Here is a 14,476-nt window from a genome sequence, read left to right as displayed (position 1 = left end):
TTAGAGGAGGACCTCAGGCCAGGTTGGAGGGGAACTGTGAGGCTGTAAAGGTGGCTACCTTTGTGTTAATTAGAAAAACCAGTGCCCTTTCCCCTGGGTGACACTGTCCCAGGAAGCACACCTGGGAAAGCAGAGTGCAAGTATGATTTTGCGCACCCCTCCCTGTGCAGCTGGATGCCCTTGTGCAGACAGTAGCCTACACAACCATATGTATCATTCCTGCTGTTGCATTGTGATAACTATGACTTTGTCCAGTGTTATGTATGTGTGTTTTACCTATATGTATGTGGCTGTGGTTGTGTCTATGTTTATGTTGGATGCCGGGATACAGAGAGGAAATGGGGGAGCAAAATGTGTGTGGAGGTGAGAGCAGGATTGGGGTTCTAGTGTAAATGAAGAATAAGCATAAGGAAAGAAATACTGTGGTGGGGACCTGAAAGGCGTCATTGTTGATAGCTTTGTCTTTTCAATTTTTCTGTCTTCCCACAGACAGGACCTGTATCTTCCCCACCTCCCCCTGGGGGCCCACTTACCTTGTCTTCCTCAATGACAACCAATGACCTGCCTCCACCTCCGCCCCCTCTCCCATTTGCCTGCTGTCCTCCACCTCCACCACCACCTCTTCCACCTGGTGGGCCTCCCACTCCCCCCGGTGCCCCACCGTGCTTCAGCATGGGCCTGCCTCTCCCTCCAGACCCCTGCCCCAGCAGTGACATCCCACTCAGGAAGAAGTGTGCTCCCCAGCCTTCCCATCCACTGAAGTCCTTCAACTGGGTCAAGCTGAATGAGGTAAGTAACAAAGAAAAGATCAGTAGGTCTATTCTCCTATAGCCAGTGCCAGTCAGCCCCATGGATTGCCTGCTCATTGTTTGTAGATTGCCCCTTCTGGGTTCCTTCTTTGGTGGGGATAAGGGAAAGCATAGTAAATGCAGAAGATGGGATTGCTGATGTCAGACAGCTCACTGTTCACTGGGAAGAACATCTACAATGGGAGGAAATAGCTTGGCATGTGCTAAGGCTCAACTGGCAAAGACACCTGCAGACAGAATTTGTATGTGCTGAGGGTTAACGGAGTGATATTGATACCAGAGCATGGGCGAAGCAGGGTCACTTTCTAGACAATACAATGGCTGGGCTAGAATTTTAAGGATAGGGTCTATTTGAGGAAAAGAGTGGAAGATATAGGCAAAGAACTTGGACCAAGGTCTAGAGATGGTAAAGTTCAGGGCAGTGTGTTCAAAGGACTGAAATGATGAGGCCATGGCAGGGGACAGGACAGCACTCTTGCCATGAAGAATTGGATGTCAAGATGTAGTCATTTTGGCATCCTCCTGGAGGGAAGGTAGACACACTGGGTACTTTTCTAGCCTGCTCAGCAGTGAGAGGCCCTCATGAATATTATTCACAATAACCACCAAACCCAGGTTCATGTGTGAGATTCCTCTGTTGGACTCTCACGAGCATGGAGTAGAGATAACCTGGGTTGCTTTAGACTGCTAGTAATTTAAGGCCAGTTCCAGCCTGGGTCAAGCCCTGCCTCTGGTTCTGTACTAAATCGTATTAGGACCTGTGGCTTTGTCCTTGAGGTTTACACATACACGGTAACTGAGTTCAATTAGCCTGATCCATACACACAATTCAGCAGCAGCCATGAAGACATCATTTTGGAGCTGGGACTAATGGATGTCCTCTGACCTTGTTGTATGAACCTCTTGGTCTAACTCTTGGGGAATTCATAACTGTACCATTCTATGCAAGCTCAAATGAGCTCAGATGGAGATTCAAGTGGGAAGAGATGTGAGATTGTGAAATAGGTGGCCAGCTATGTGTTAGCTGGCTCTCATAATGGTAGACCAGCTAGCCAGTCAGTCTGAGGGCTACCTTGTGTAAAGCTTTTTGCTGGGGGTTGTGATGGATAATAATAAGAGGTGAAACAAAGCATTGCCATGTAAGAGCTTTGAATCTGGCAAATTAGGAATTTTGTTCAAGGAAACATCTAGAGATCCTAGGGAAGGATTGAAGAGGAATTTCTAACCTTTAACTAAACCAGAGTTGGCTCTGATAAACTGTGCAACCTGCATAAATCACTCACTTTGTACCTCAGTTTGCTCATCTGTGAGATTTCTAAGATTCCTTCTATCTCTGGTTTTATAATCAAGGTGGAAAGACAAAGCATGAATATAGCCCACAGTCTCCTAAGCTTCTGATAACATCTCCAATCTAAGTTGGTAAAATTTTAGAGCCACCTGTTATCAGAATTTTGAAGCCACATGGTTAACATTTGTGACAACTGCACTGCACAGCTGTGCCCTGTGTGTCCTTTCCCACAGTCACGAGGCAAGCGGACAAACAGCTCTGCAGAACCAAAGGCCACAGTCTGTGTGGAAACATTCACTGTTCATGATCAGAAATAATATATATACTTCTTTGTGGTAAAGAAAAAAAATTATTTCCTGTACTTAAAACTTAAAGATTTTTTTTTTGCTTTCTTTTAGAAAAAAGTTTAAATTTTTTTATTATAGTTGACACAATGTTACATTAGTTTCAGGTGTACAGCATAGTGGTTTTACAACTCTATATGTTACGCTATGGTATGGTATTTCTATTTTTATTTTTTTTTTTTGAGAAATCTCTATACTGTCTTCCATAGTGGCTGCACAAGTTTGCATTCCTGCCAACAGCACACAAGGGTTCTCTTTTCTCCACATCCTCACCAACACTCGTTATTTCTTGTCTTTTTGATTTTAGCCATTCTGACAGGTGTAAGGTGATATCTCATTGTGGTTTTAATTTGTATTTTCCTGATGATGTTGAGCATCTTTTCATTTGTCTGTTGGCCATCTGTATGTCTTTTTTGGAAAAATGCATAGTTAGGTCCTCTGCCCATTTTTTAATTGGATTATTTAGGGTTTTCTTTTTTGGTGTTGAGTTGTGTAAGTTCTTTATATATTTTAGATATTAAGCCTTTTACCGAATATATAATTTGCAGATATCTTCTCCCATTCAGTAGGTTGCCTTTTTGTATAACTGAAAAATTTTGAAAGGTAATGAAAAATTGATTAGGCACCTTAACAGTTAAGGAAAACAGACAAGGCAACTAATATATTTGCAACATTCTCATCAAATAGAGCTTTGTACTTAGGATTTTCACGGGGGTCTAGTAATAATAAAATCTATATAAATTCCTCAGGGACCCAAAGCAGGCCAGAGTTTCATTCCTGGACTGGAAAGTACGGGTCTGATAGAATGGGTAATGGGGAGGATTCGTGGGAGTTGTAGACATTTCTCAGCAGGAGTAGGTGGGGGGGATTGAATAATATTTGTGGACTTATTAGCCCACTCCCAAGCTTTTAATCATGTGACCAGGAGTTATTTAATAATTTGGGCATCAGGTTCCTGTTCTATAAAATTGGGGTAATTATGGCATCTATATCAAAGGATCATTGTGAAGATTAATTGACATATGAAGTATTTGGAATAGTGACTAATAGAAATTCGTAATAATATTAGGTGAGTTATTTGTGGCACAACCATGCGTGCCTTAAGTGTGTTATCTCACCTAATCCTTCAACTCAGTAAGCAAGCATCACTGAGACTCTGCTTTCTTTTATGTGAAATGAGAAGAGAATAGTACCCCTCTATTTGCCAACTGTCCCACATAGTGATGAGGCTGGGAATGCAAGCTAGCTTGCTCTGTTGGACTCCAAATGCTCAGTGAGAGAAACACAATGAAAAGTGTTTTGGAGAAAGATTTCTCTGGCATATAAAGGATGTCTCTAGAGGGCAGAAGTCCCAGGGATCTAGACTGGAGGTGAAGAGGTTTTGGCTAGAGTGATGCAAAAATTAAAGTCAGGATCATTCTACACGCTGGGCACATCAGGGCAACTTGGTGAAGTGTAGGATGTGGAGAATACTAGGAAATGGATTATGGCTCCAGTGCTCAGCTGGCTCCAGAGCTCAGCTATACCGCCACGAAGGGCTGCATATGGGGATGGGGTGGCATTTGGCAAGAAGGGTGGGAGAGCTGGGCACTCAGTCCATTCTCTCAGGGGAAACTCTCCCTAGTGTTAACCATCCAGCTCTTACATTCCAGCCCTTTCTTAGCTCGGCCTCACTGGGAGTAAAGAACAGTGGCAAGCTTTACCTGTGTGGGATTTCCCATGGAGCCCACCTCCACCCCAGGTCTAGACTCAGATGGGAACCACTGAGAGCTTTTCCTTCCCTGCTTTCCTGTTCAGTTCTCCCTCACATCTTCTCTCTGCCTCCCACATAACCCATTCCAGGGGCCTGGCTTCTTTCCCCTGTCCCCTTCCCCTACTCCATGCATGCTCCTGTGTACACACACACACACACACACACACACACACACACAGTGGTTGTTTCTGCCATGAAAAGAATGTGTCCGTGTTGGGTTTGGCCAGTTGCCTGTATCCCTTGCTGCTCTGAGTTTCCCAGCCCAGCATTCCACAAGAGGGTCCCTGGCCTTAGAAAGGCCACAGGAATGCCCCCCCACTCTGCTCTGGCCTAGCCTCCCCTTTCCAGAGTTTAAGAAAATAAAAGTGAGTGAAAGGTATGTTTCTCTCTCTAAGCCTTGCTGAGGGGGAGATGGAGGGAGGAGGGGGTCGTGGCCTTAGGAAGTTTCCCCAGCTGCCCTTTAGGCAGAGGAAGGTGGGAGATTCCATTTTAAAGGACAGCAAAGCTCAGGATGAGGCAAGGACTCCTGGGAGGACAGAAGTGAGTACCCTGAAGAGGCTGTGCTCTCTGCCCTCTGAGCCATTGTCAAGGTGCTAGAAGACCACTGGGGTGTTCTTGGCTTTGCTGAAGGAGCCTCTCCCTGGAGTGGGGGTTCAGTGCCAGGGTCCCACACAGAGGTGGGGCAGTGCTTAGGTGGAGAAACCTTGGAATGTAAACCCTTGGACACATCCCAACCATGATGGATAAGCCACTTTCCCTGGGTCTGACCAACAGGAAGTTGTGGCAGTCTTGTTGGCCTGAACAGTCACTCTAGGGGCCAGGTTGTCCCAGGCTTTGGCATTTGTCTACTTTCTGGGAATCTGGGAAAGTAGGAGGAAGACCCCATGGAAGAGAAAATGACAATCTCAGTTACGGGAAATATAGTGCGCACTGAGGATTTGAAGATCTCAAATATGTGTGGGCACTATTCGTTGCAGTGACTCTAGCCAACCCTGACATTTAGGGAGTGTGCCCTGAGAACACTGGTTTGGTTTTGTTTTTCGGGAAGGAGTTTCATACCCTCTTTCATACTTGCCTACCCATCATTCTTGCCCTCCATTTGATTTCTGGAACACACGTCTATGTGGCCCCATGAGAAAGGGAGGACAAGGAGCTTGTCTCTGGCCTCTGCCCTGGAACAATGTATTGAAGGTTTGGGGGAGACGAATTGACCCCTTTCTGAAGGCCTGAAAGCCTGACTATTGTAGTTTGTGCAGCTGGGAACAGGTGGAGTTAGGGAGGCATTGGACCTCTCCATCATGAAGGAGTTGAGTCAAACATTGGGTCTTCTCCCTGTCCTGAATCTTAGGAACGTGTCCCTGGCACTGTATGGAATGAGATTGATGACATGCAGGTATTTCGGATTCTGGACCTAGAGGACTTTGAAAAAATGTTTTCAGCTTATCAGAGGCACCAGGTAAGGCCTTTCCCTGCCCCCATCTTCTTGGGTCTTGACTTCCAGTTTTGACTTCACCTATACCCCTTGAATCCAACCCTCAACCTCTTCTTTCTCCCTCCCTTCCTCCCAGGTATACTGAATGATTTTATTCCTTATGAGGTACCATGCTTTGCTAGGTACACGGATCAGAATTAGACGTATGCAGTGCAGTAGGGGAAATATCCTGTTGTATTCCAGTTCTGGCTCACAGTTGTGTGTATTTACACACTGAATGATGGAATAGCATTTTGTCCATTTGTCCTTCATCTTGGAGCACTGGAGGTGGAGTCACAGCCCTGGCCACTGTTCTCTCTTTGACCCCAGGATCTAGAGACTACACCTAGCAGGCATGATAAATTTCAAACTACTTTCTCCACCATACTCTCCCAACACCCCCACGAGTCAGTTAGCTGAGGATGTCAATGTTTCTAGGAAGATGGAGCTGCTCCAGGTCTTGTTCGGGGGTTAAGGTTGGGTCTGGGCCTGGGCAGGGCTGGGAGAGTCCTGGGCTTTGCTCTGCAGACACTACTTACAGATGGCTGGCCAGTCAGCCTGCTCTTCCAGCAGCAGTAGGAGGAGTGGGAGGGTGGCAGAACACAGGGCATTCCCGAGGCAGTGCCAGTGGGGATTGCCAAATGTGCTGATTCTCATACCTCATCCTTGCATGAATGTGAGTCGGAAGATGAGTCAGGGCTGAGGAATCTGCACTGTAGCTAGCACATCTGGGGGCCCTGCCCCCAAGTCCAGTTTGGACATTCCCAGCCTCAAGGCTTTAGAGTGTGTTCTCTCTGGTCTCCCTCTGGTCATTTCTTTTCCATACTGTGCCACTTTCTCCAATCCCCTCTGCTGAGCCCAGGATGCCAGCACTTGAGGATACCCCAGGGTGCCAGTGAGTGGGGTCTGCATCTTCCTGGGCCCTGGGTAGCAGCTGCATGTTGTGACTGGGCTCCCCACTGCTTTCTGCCAAGTTCAGGCCTGTGGACAATCCTTTCTGAGGGCACATGAGACTCCTCTTAGGAGCCTAGCCAAAGGGACAGAGTTGGGGCCGGACTCTAATCCTGACTTGGGATTCTAGAAAAACCAGACGATTGTTATTTAATTTAAATGTAGGTGCTCAAGGTATCTGATTCTTTACCCTAATTCCAGGCAACATTTTTAGCCTCTGCCCGTATCAGGCTGGCATGGCCGCTGGCAGCAGCTGTGGCCTAACAGAGTGGGAAGGGACTCTTCTGAGTCCTTGGTGTTCCTATGCACTGATGCTCCCAAGTGGGATGGAGGGAGCATGTGCAAGGGGTGTATCAGACATGGTCAATCACACACCTCCCCCTAGTTGGAAAGTCTTTCTCTTGGCCAGGGTTCCAGGCCACCCCACCCAGTCTCTGTGCCCTGAGGTGGGGCTAGGATGGGGTCCAGTGGGGAAAAGAGGGGTTATGGGGTTTAGAACAGACTGGGTTTGGGGCCTCTCAGTTTGGTGACTGGAGAAGTGTTAAGGTGGACTGTCCCCTTTTGTCCCCTGTCTCCTCTGTTAACTCCCTATTTCGGGGCTGGGCTCAACCAGACTATTGTCACTTGGTGATTCTCCCAGACTCGGGCTGAATTCACAGCAGCAGAGCTTGAAAGATTCCAGAGGCTGTGTAGCTCTGGTCCCTGGTGACCTCCTCTTCCTATCTTGGGCCCCAAGGTGCATGTTTTGGTGGGGAGGAAGGTCCTATGAGCTGTGATCTTCCCTCTATGTCCTCTGCAGCTCCTGAGTTAGTGACTTCAACTCCATCAGGGTCCGAAAGGGAGAATTGGGTGTGGGCTCTGTCCCCTTAACTCCCTTGGAAATCAAAAGACAAATGGAAAGGGTGAAATTTGGGGACACCTGCTTTTATTTGCCTCAATGAATGCAACTTCTGCATATTTCTGGCCCCTTCTGGTTGTATCTCCTCTTCTATTTAGAAAGATGAAGTTATCCAGCAGAGAGAAATGCTCTCTGCCCTCTGGGCAGTTTCCCAACAGAGAAGAGGGAAGAATAGCAGCCAAGGCCTGGGGTTGGGAAGCTTGGGGGCCGGGCCTGCCCCAACTGGGGAGTGGTGGTCCCACTGGGCCCAGGGCAGGCAGGGGACCTGTCTACTCCCCACTTTGTGGCTTCTCTGTGAGTGCATGTCTGCTAAAAGCACCTCCTGTCCAGGGCTAATTGTTAGTCTCCATCTCCAACCATGTGGGTCTCATTGGGATGGGGTAGACAGAGTAAATGCTCAGGGGTCTCCATGTCTCTCCTACTGTCCCTGGGGTCCCTGAACCTCTTGGCTAATGTTGTGCATGTTTAATTCTCTGTTGGCTGTGGCTGCTACCTGCCTAGGAGCTGATAACTAATCCTTCTCAGCAGGTGAGTCACTCTTGGGGCTCTGGACACTCTAACTTCTAACCACTGTCCTGGGCTGCTGCCCTGTACTGGTCAAAAGAGAGGGCTTGTTCATTCTGCCTTCTACCTTTATGACTCATCCTTATAAGCAACACAGGAAAGGGTTCCCAAAGAGAAAGCAGAAATGTAGAGGAGGGAAGTAATTCAAACAGACCCCTACCAGCAATGGAGGTGAATGTCTACTGGATTAAGGAGAAAGCATCTAGGTCTATTGTCTTATCTACCTGGCCCAAGGCAAAGCCATCCTGTAAGACTGCATAGGCTGGGCACTGCACAATCCCAAGGGTACAATTCACAGGGATAATGATGTGAAATGGCAGCCTCTGGAATTGTGCAATAGGGAGCATGTGCTTGGAGGGACCTCCCAGGGTAAAAACTAGTTTCCTGTCTACCTCACCAAAGGCCCAAGAGAAGGGAAGGAATATGATTTTGAGGGAATTTGCTGTTGGAACCCCAGTGAAGATAATTCTTCATGGAATTCTGCCTCAGTTTCCCCACCTCTGGACTTGTGGATGCCCTCTACTCTGGGCACATTGGGCTGTGCTTGAAGTACCCAGGAGTCCAGGAACTGTAGCCTGATGGGGATTTCAAACCAGCTTCTCATCATAAGCTTGGGGAAGCTCTCCGGGTAGGGTGGTGGAGTGAGGGCTGATTTTCTGGGATGCTGGGGACCATAACAGTGCCCAAAGCCATAGGGATCAGTTCCCCCACTGGAACAGTCCCTTCTCTAGTTTGTCCAGAAAGGGCAGTCTTTAAAAAAGGGGGCTCTTCATTGCCCCCAACCCATTCTAGCCTATGGTAAAGTCCCAGATGCCTTCTAGTAGTGATGGTTATTAACCACCTTCCTCTCTCTCTCTCTCTCTCTCCTGTCTTTTTCTTTCCATCTTTATTCCCCTCACACCAGGAACATCCCGTGGTTGGTGTGGGAGTGGCTCCTGGGGGGTGGGTAAGGAGAGGATTGGGGAACACACGCATGCCTCAACCTTTTTACTTGGCTTGTTGGTTTCAGAAAGAGCTGGGCTCCACAGAGGACATCTACCTGGCCTCCCGCAAGGTCAAAGAGCTATCAGTCATTGACGGCCGAAGGGCACAGAACTGCATCATCCTTCTCTCTAAGTATGTGCTTGTCCTGCCTTGTTAGCCCCTGGTGGGAGGGATGAACCCCCCCCCCCAACAAGAAAGTAGAGCCCTGAGAGGGCTAGAGCAAAAACCTACAGTGGTACTGAATGTCTGGGGGACAGGGATGGCAGAGGAATGGGTGACAGCAGTCTCTTCACTTCCCCTGCTGTCCCCTGGGAATGGTAGGAGACCACTGATCTAGAACCCTCTCTTGGGACCCCACGTTCAGCAGTAGTGTGGGGCTCTGCAGACAGGAAACTGCCCCAGTCATGACATCGCTGACCAGCCTGGTCATCATCTGGCAACAGAATTGCTCTAAGCCCATGGAGGGCCCCACTAGGCTTAGGCCACGGAGCAGCATGATGTCAGCCCCCAAGCATTTCCCGTGGCTGCAGAACAAACAGGGCAGTATCTGCGCTAACAGCACAGCTTCTGTGCGAGGCCTCCTGCCTGAGCCAGGGTCAGAGGGCACCACCACCCATACTATTCTTAGTGCTGCCCTAGCCATCTCTGGGACATCCATTCCCCTTTCTTCCCCCAGGCCCCAGGCCTCAGTTTCTCTCTCTTGAAGGTGAGAGAGAGTTCTGTATCTCCAGGGATCCAAGTGGTGTGCATCTGGAGGGGATGGGGAAGGGCTGTGTGTGTGTGTATGTCTGTGTGTGTGTCTGTGGAGGGGGGTGGCTTCTCCATCACCCAGACAGCAAGACATATGGGAACAGCTGTGTGGGAGCTGAGGCACCATCAGAAGACTGAGAGCTATTCTGTCTTCTGACAATGAAGGAAGCAGGAAACGGCCCCCTTCATGGCCTGCTGATATTCCCATCCTCCCATGGAGATGCAGTAGATATTTTAGGCATAAGGAGGAGAAGGATCAGAAACATTTTACCCTGTCTCTCTGTCTACACTAAAGATGGACCTTTTCAAATGTCCCTATCAGTTATGACAGAGACTCAAGCAAGACACCAGATTCAAGTCTATACTTAGAGACTGAAATATCTCATTATTTAGTTTATGGAGTGAACCATATGAGTTTAGGGGAAGTAAGGGGGGAGCACTAAGGAATATATTCCCATGTTCACATGAGGGAGAGAATGCAGGGGAGGAGAAGGGCTGGGGTCTGTCCTGAGCAGAGAGGCCAGGCTCAAGGGGCAGTGTTTTGCCTTAGGTTGAAGCTTTCTAATGAGGAGATCCGGCAGGCCATCTTGAAGATGGACGAACAGGAGGACCTTGCTAAGGACATGCTGGAGCAGGTGAGGCCCCTGGTGGGGAGGGGATGGGAGCTGAAACTAGGGGGAAGCTGCACCCCTTCCTGCCCCCAGAGAGGCCAAGGCTCTTAGGTCAAGGAGAAATCAGGCTGGAGGATGAGGAGTTGGGTAGAGGTTTATAGAAACTCCCTGGACCAGCCTTTCTGAGGGGAGGATAGGAAAGGCTGCATATTTTCCAGGGGATTGAGGTCTTTGACAGGAGGTATGAGCTACGATCCCCCCTTGGGTCTCAAGGTAAAGTCAGAATGACCCATAGTCATATATTCCCCCAATCTCTTCCACCTCAATTTATGGGATCCTTCAAGAGAAACCTAGAAGGCATGAAAGAAAACCACCATCAGTTGGACCTCATTAGAATTAAGAACTCTGTACATCAAAGGGTACCAACACTAGAGTGAAAATATAAGCCAAACCTTAGAAGACATTTGCTTTATGTACATCTAGCAAAGATCTCCTATTCAGAATAAAGAGCTCTCAACTCCAAGAGTGAAAATGACAAACACCTCCACTTGAAAATGAGCAGAAGCCTTGAACATGTACTTCATGAAAGAGAATTTCCAAGAGGCTCGACACTCTTAGTCATCAGAGAAATACAGTAAATCACACTGAGGCAGAACCACACACCCACTGGAATAGCTAAAATTGAAAAGACTGACAATGCCAAATGTTGGCAAGGACATGAAGCAACTGGAATTCTCATTGGGTACAATAATTTGGAAAACAATTTGGCACTACACACAAAGGCTAAACCTACTCTACTGCCCAGCAGTCCCACTGCTAGATACAGAGAAATGAGTGCAAACATTGACTATAAAAGATACATGCAAGAATATTTATAACAGTTTTATTCATGGAACAACCCAACTGTCCATCAATAAGAAAGTGAATAAATATACTGTGGTATATTCTTACAATAGAATACTGTTCAGCAATGTATAAAAAGCAAACTACCAATACTTAGATCATGGATGAGTCTCAGACATTATGTTGTGCAAAAGAAGCCAGACACCAAAGAAAACACACAGCATGAATCCATTTATATGAAGTTCAAGAATAGGCAAATCTAATCTAAGGTAATAGAATTCAGTTGAGAGGCTGTAATGGGGAGAGGGATGGGTTGGCTTATTGAAGCAATAGAAGAGAACTTTCTAGGGGATGGAAATCTGTATCTTAATCTGGATGGGGCTTCAGTGGGTGATTTTGTCCAAACTCTTTGAATTGCACACTTAAGATGGATGCATTTTGGGGCACCTGGGTGGTTTAGTCGGTTAAACATTTGACTCTTGATTTTGGCCCAGGTCATGATCTCAGGGTCCTGGGATTGAGCCCCGTGTGGGGCTCTGCACTCAGCACAGAGTCTGCTTGGGATTCTTCCTCTCCCTCTGCCCCTCCCCCTGCTTGTGTACATGCTCTCTCTCTCTCTCCCTCTCTCACTAAAATAAATATTTTAAAAAAATAGATACATTTTATGTAAATTACACCTCAAGAAACTTGGGTTTAAAAGAAAAAAGTCAATGAGCTGTGTACTTAAGAATGGTATACTTTCAAGATACATCTCCAAAGGCTAGTGAAACAAAAGCAAAAATGAACTTTTGGGACTTCATCAAGATAAAGAGCTTTTGCACAGCAAAGGAAATAGTCAACAAAACAAAGAGGCAACCCACAGAATGGGAGAAGATATTTGCAAATGACACTACAGACAGAGGTCTGATTTCCAAGATCTATAAAGAACTTCTCAAACTCAACACCCAAAAAACAAATAATCAAGTCAAAAAATGGGCAGAAAACATAAACAGACACTTCTCCAAAGAAGACATACAAATGGCTAACAGACACATGAAAAAATGTTCATCATCATTAGCCATCAGGGAAATTCAAATCAAAACCACATTGAGATACCACCTTACACCAGTTAGAATGTCAAAAATTGACAAATCAAGAAACAACAAATGTTGGAGAGATTGTGAAGAAAGGGAACCCTCTTACACTGTTGGTGAGAATGCAAGTTGGTACAGCCACCTTGGAAAACAGTGTGGAGGTGCCTCAGAAAATTAAAAATAGAGCTACCCTATGACCCAGCAATTGCACTCCTGGGTATTTGCCCCAAAGACACAGATGTAGTGAAAAGAAGGGCCATATGCACCCCAGTGTTCATAGCAGCAATGTCTGCAATAACCAAACTGTGGAAAGAGCCGAAATGCTCTTCAATAGATGAATGGATAAAGAAGATGTGGTCCATATAGACAACGGAATACTACTCAGCCATCAGAAAGGAGGAATACCCAACTTTTACATCAACATGGATGGGACTGGAGGAGATTATGCTAAGTGAAATAAGTCAAGCAGAGAAAGTCAATTATCATATGGTTTCACTTATTTGTGGAACCTAAGGAATAGCATGGAGGACATTAGGAGAAGGAAGGGAAAAATGAAGGGGGGGGAATCGGAGGGGGAGACGAACCATGAGAGACAATGGACTCTGAAAAACAAACTGAGGGTTCTAGAGGGGAGGGGGTGGGGGGATGGGTTAGTCAGGTGATGGGTATTAAGGAGGGCACGTACTGCATGGAGCACTGGGTGTTATACGCAAACAATGAATCGTGGATCACCACATCAAGAACTAATGATGTATTGTATGGTGACTAACATAACACAATAAAATTAAATTTAAAAAAATGAACGGTATACTATATATAAGGTACATCTCAGTTTTAAAAAGTGAAAAAAGAAAAGTCTAGAGCTGGGTGCCCTGTGGCCCCTTTTAGGCAGATGAAGCATAAACCCACCACATGAGGATGCCTCTCTCTTTTAAGGACCGCTCCCCATCTTGAACATGATCAGTGTATGGGCATCCATGCATTGCACCCCCATATCAGCTTCTCACCAGTTTCCTGTCTGACCTTCATCTGATGTTCTTTGCAGCTCCTCAAGTTCATCCCAGAGAAAAGTGACATCGACCTCCTTGAGGAGCACAAGCATGAGATAGAGCGGATGGCCCGTGCTGACCGCTTCCTCTATGAAATGAGCAGGTCAGGGCAATGGGCATGGAGGAGGGGCTGGAGCTAGCTCCTGGGCTGGAGGGGTTGTCTTACGATGTAGCTTGCCCTGTCCACAGGATCGACCACTACCAGCAGCGACTGCAGGCCCTGTTCTTTAAGAAGAAGTTCCAGGAGCGGCTGGCTGAGGCCAAGCCCAAAGTGGAAGGTATGGTTGAGGGTGTGGGGAAGCCTAGAGTGAAGAGGCATGTGGGAGGGCCCGGAGGTGGAAATCAATGAACGGGGATGGAGGAGAACTTTCTCTTTCTCAATCCCTGCCCCCTCCCAGAAAAAAAAAAAAAAAGCCAAAGACAAATTTAAAACTCTGATTATTGTAGATATACGCACTTGTTTATATTAGCACATGTGCCAAACATGTGACATGTTTCCTATGCCTCAGCCTGTATACACTCCAGGGTGGGAGGTCTGTTCACTTTTGCCCCAGCATGGGACAGAAATGCTGAACAGATGATGATAATAGCAAATACCTAGAACAGGGCCTGGCATGTGTTGAGCTCATCAATCTTTACCCTGCCCAAGAGGGACTAAGTTCATAGAAGACCTCTGGATACATTATTTTAAGTGTGAGCTATTCAGAAAAGTAGGAAATTAGCAAAGTAATCTCTGGAGGTATCTGGTTTTCTGGGTTAGGGAACCCTTCCTACGCAGGCCTTTACCAGATGGGCACTTCGTAATTCAATGAGAACCATGTAGCAAGCACTGCATGAAACTTTCCACATGGATGGTCTCATTGGTTCTCACAACATCCCTATGGGTGCATCCGTTCTCTCATGTCTAAAATGGGGACATGCTGCCTGAGGCCATGTTACCAGGGACTGGTACAGCCAAGATTGGAACACAGATGTTGTTCTTCAGAATTCATCCCTTACTCTTGTCCTGTAGTACTTCACAGATGATGGCAGAAGACAGAGGGGCAGGGAGTTGGGGAACAAGGCAGGCTGGCCCATGAAGACCCATG

General features: G+C 47.0%; 1 protein-coding gene across 4 annotated transcripts in view; it reads left to right on the top strand.

Moving 5' to 3' along the window:
* Positions 1–14,476, top strand: part of DAAM2 (dishevelled associated activator of morphogenesis 2) — a 63,827-nt gene that overhangs the window by 22,801 nt on the left and 26,550 nt on the right. For 2 of the 4 annotated variants that reach the window (XM_028120607.2, XM_028120605.2), the window contains exons 13-18: positions 490–789; positions 5,543–5,650; positions 9,088–9,194; positions 10,363–10,447; positions 13,385–13,491; positions 13,578–13,666. In XM_028120607.2, coding sequence (XP_027976408.1) covers positions 490–789; positions 5,543–5,650; positions 9,088–9,194; positions 10,363–10,447; positions 13,385–13,491; positions 13,578–13,666 — 796 coding nt within the window. Of the gene's footprint in view, positions 1–489; positions 790–5,542; positions 5,651–8,015; positions 8,043–9,087; positions 9,195–10,362; positions 10,448–13,384; positions 13,492–13,577; positions 13,667–14,476 lie in introns of all 4 variants that reach the window. The other 2 variants (XM_028120606.2, XM_088024362.1) reach the window with 2 other exon arrangements.

The sequence above is a fragment of the Eumetopias jubatus genome, unplaced genomic scaffold, assembly GCF_037043125.1.
Source record: "Eumetopias jubatus isolate StellerSeaLion01/CBP00866 unplaced genomic scaffold, mEumJub1_p1.0 scaffold_6, whole genome shotgun sequence".
In the NCBI taxonomy this organism is placed as follows: domain Eukaryota; kingdom Metazoa; phylum Chordata; class Mammalia; order Carnivora; family Otariidae; genus Eumetopias; species Eumetopias jubatus.
The sequence above is the reverse complement of the archived record's forward strand: the minus strand, read 5'-3'. Positions and strand labels throughout refer to the sequence as shown.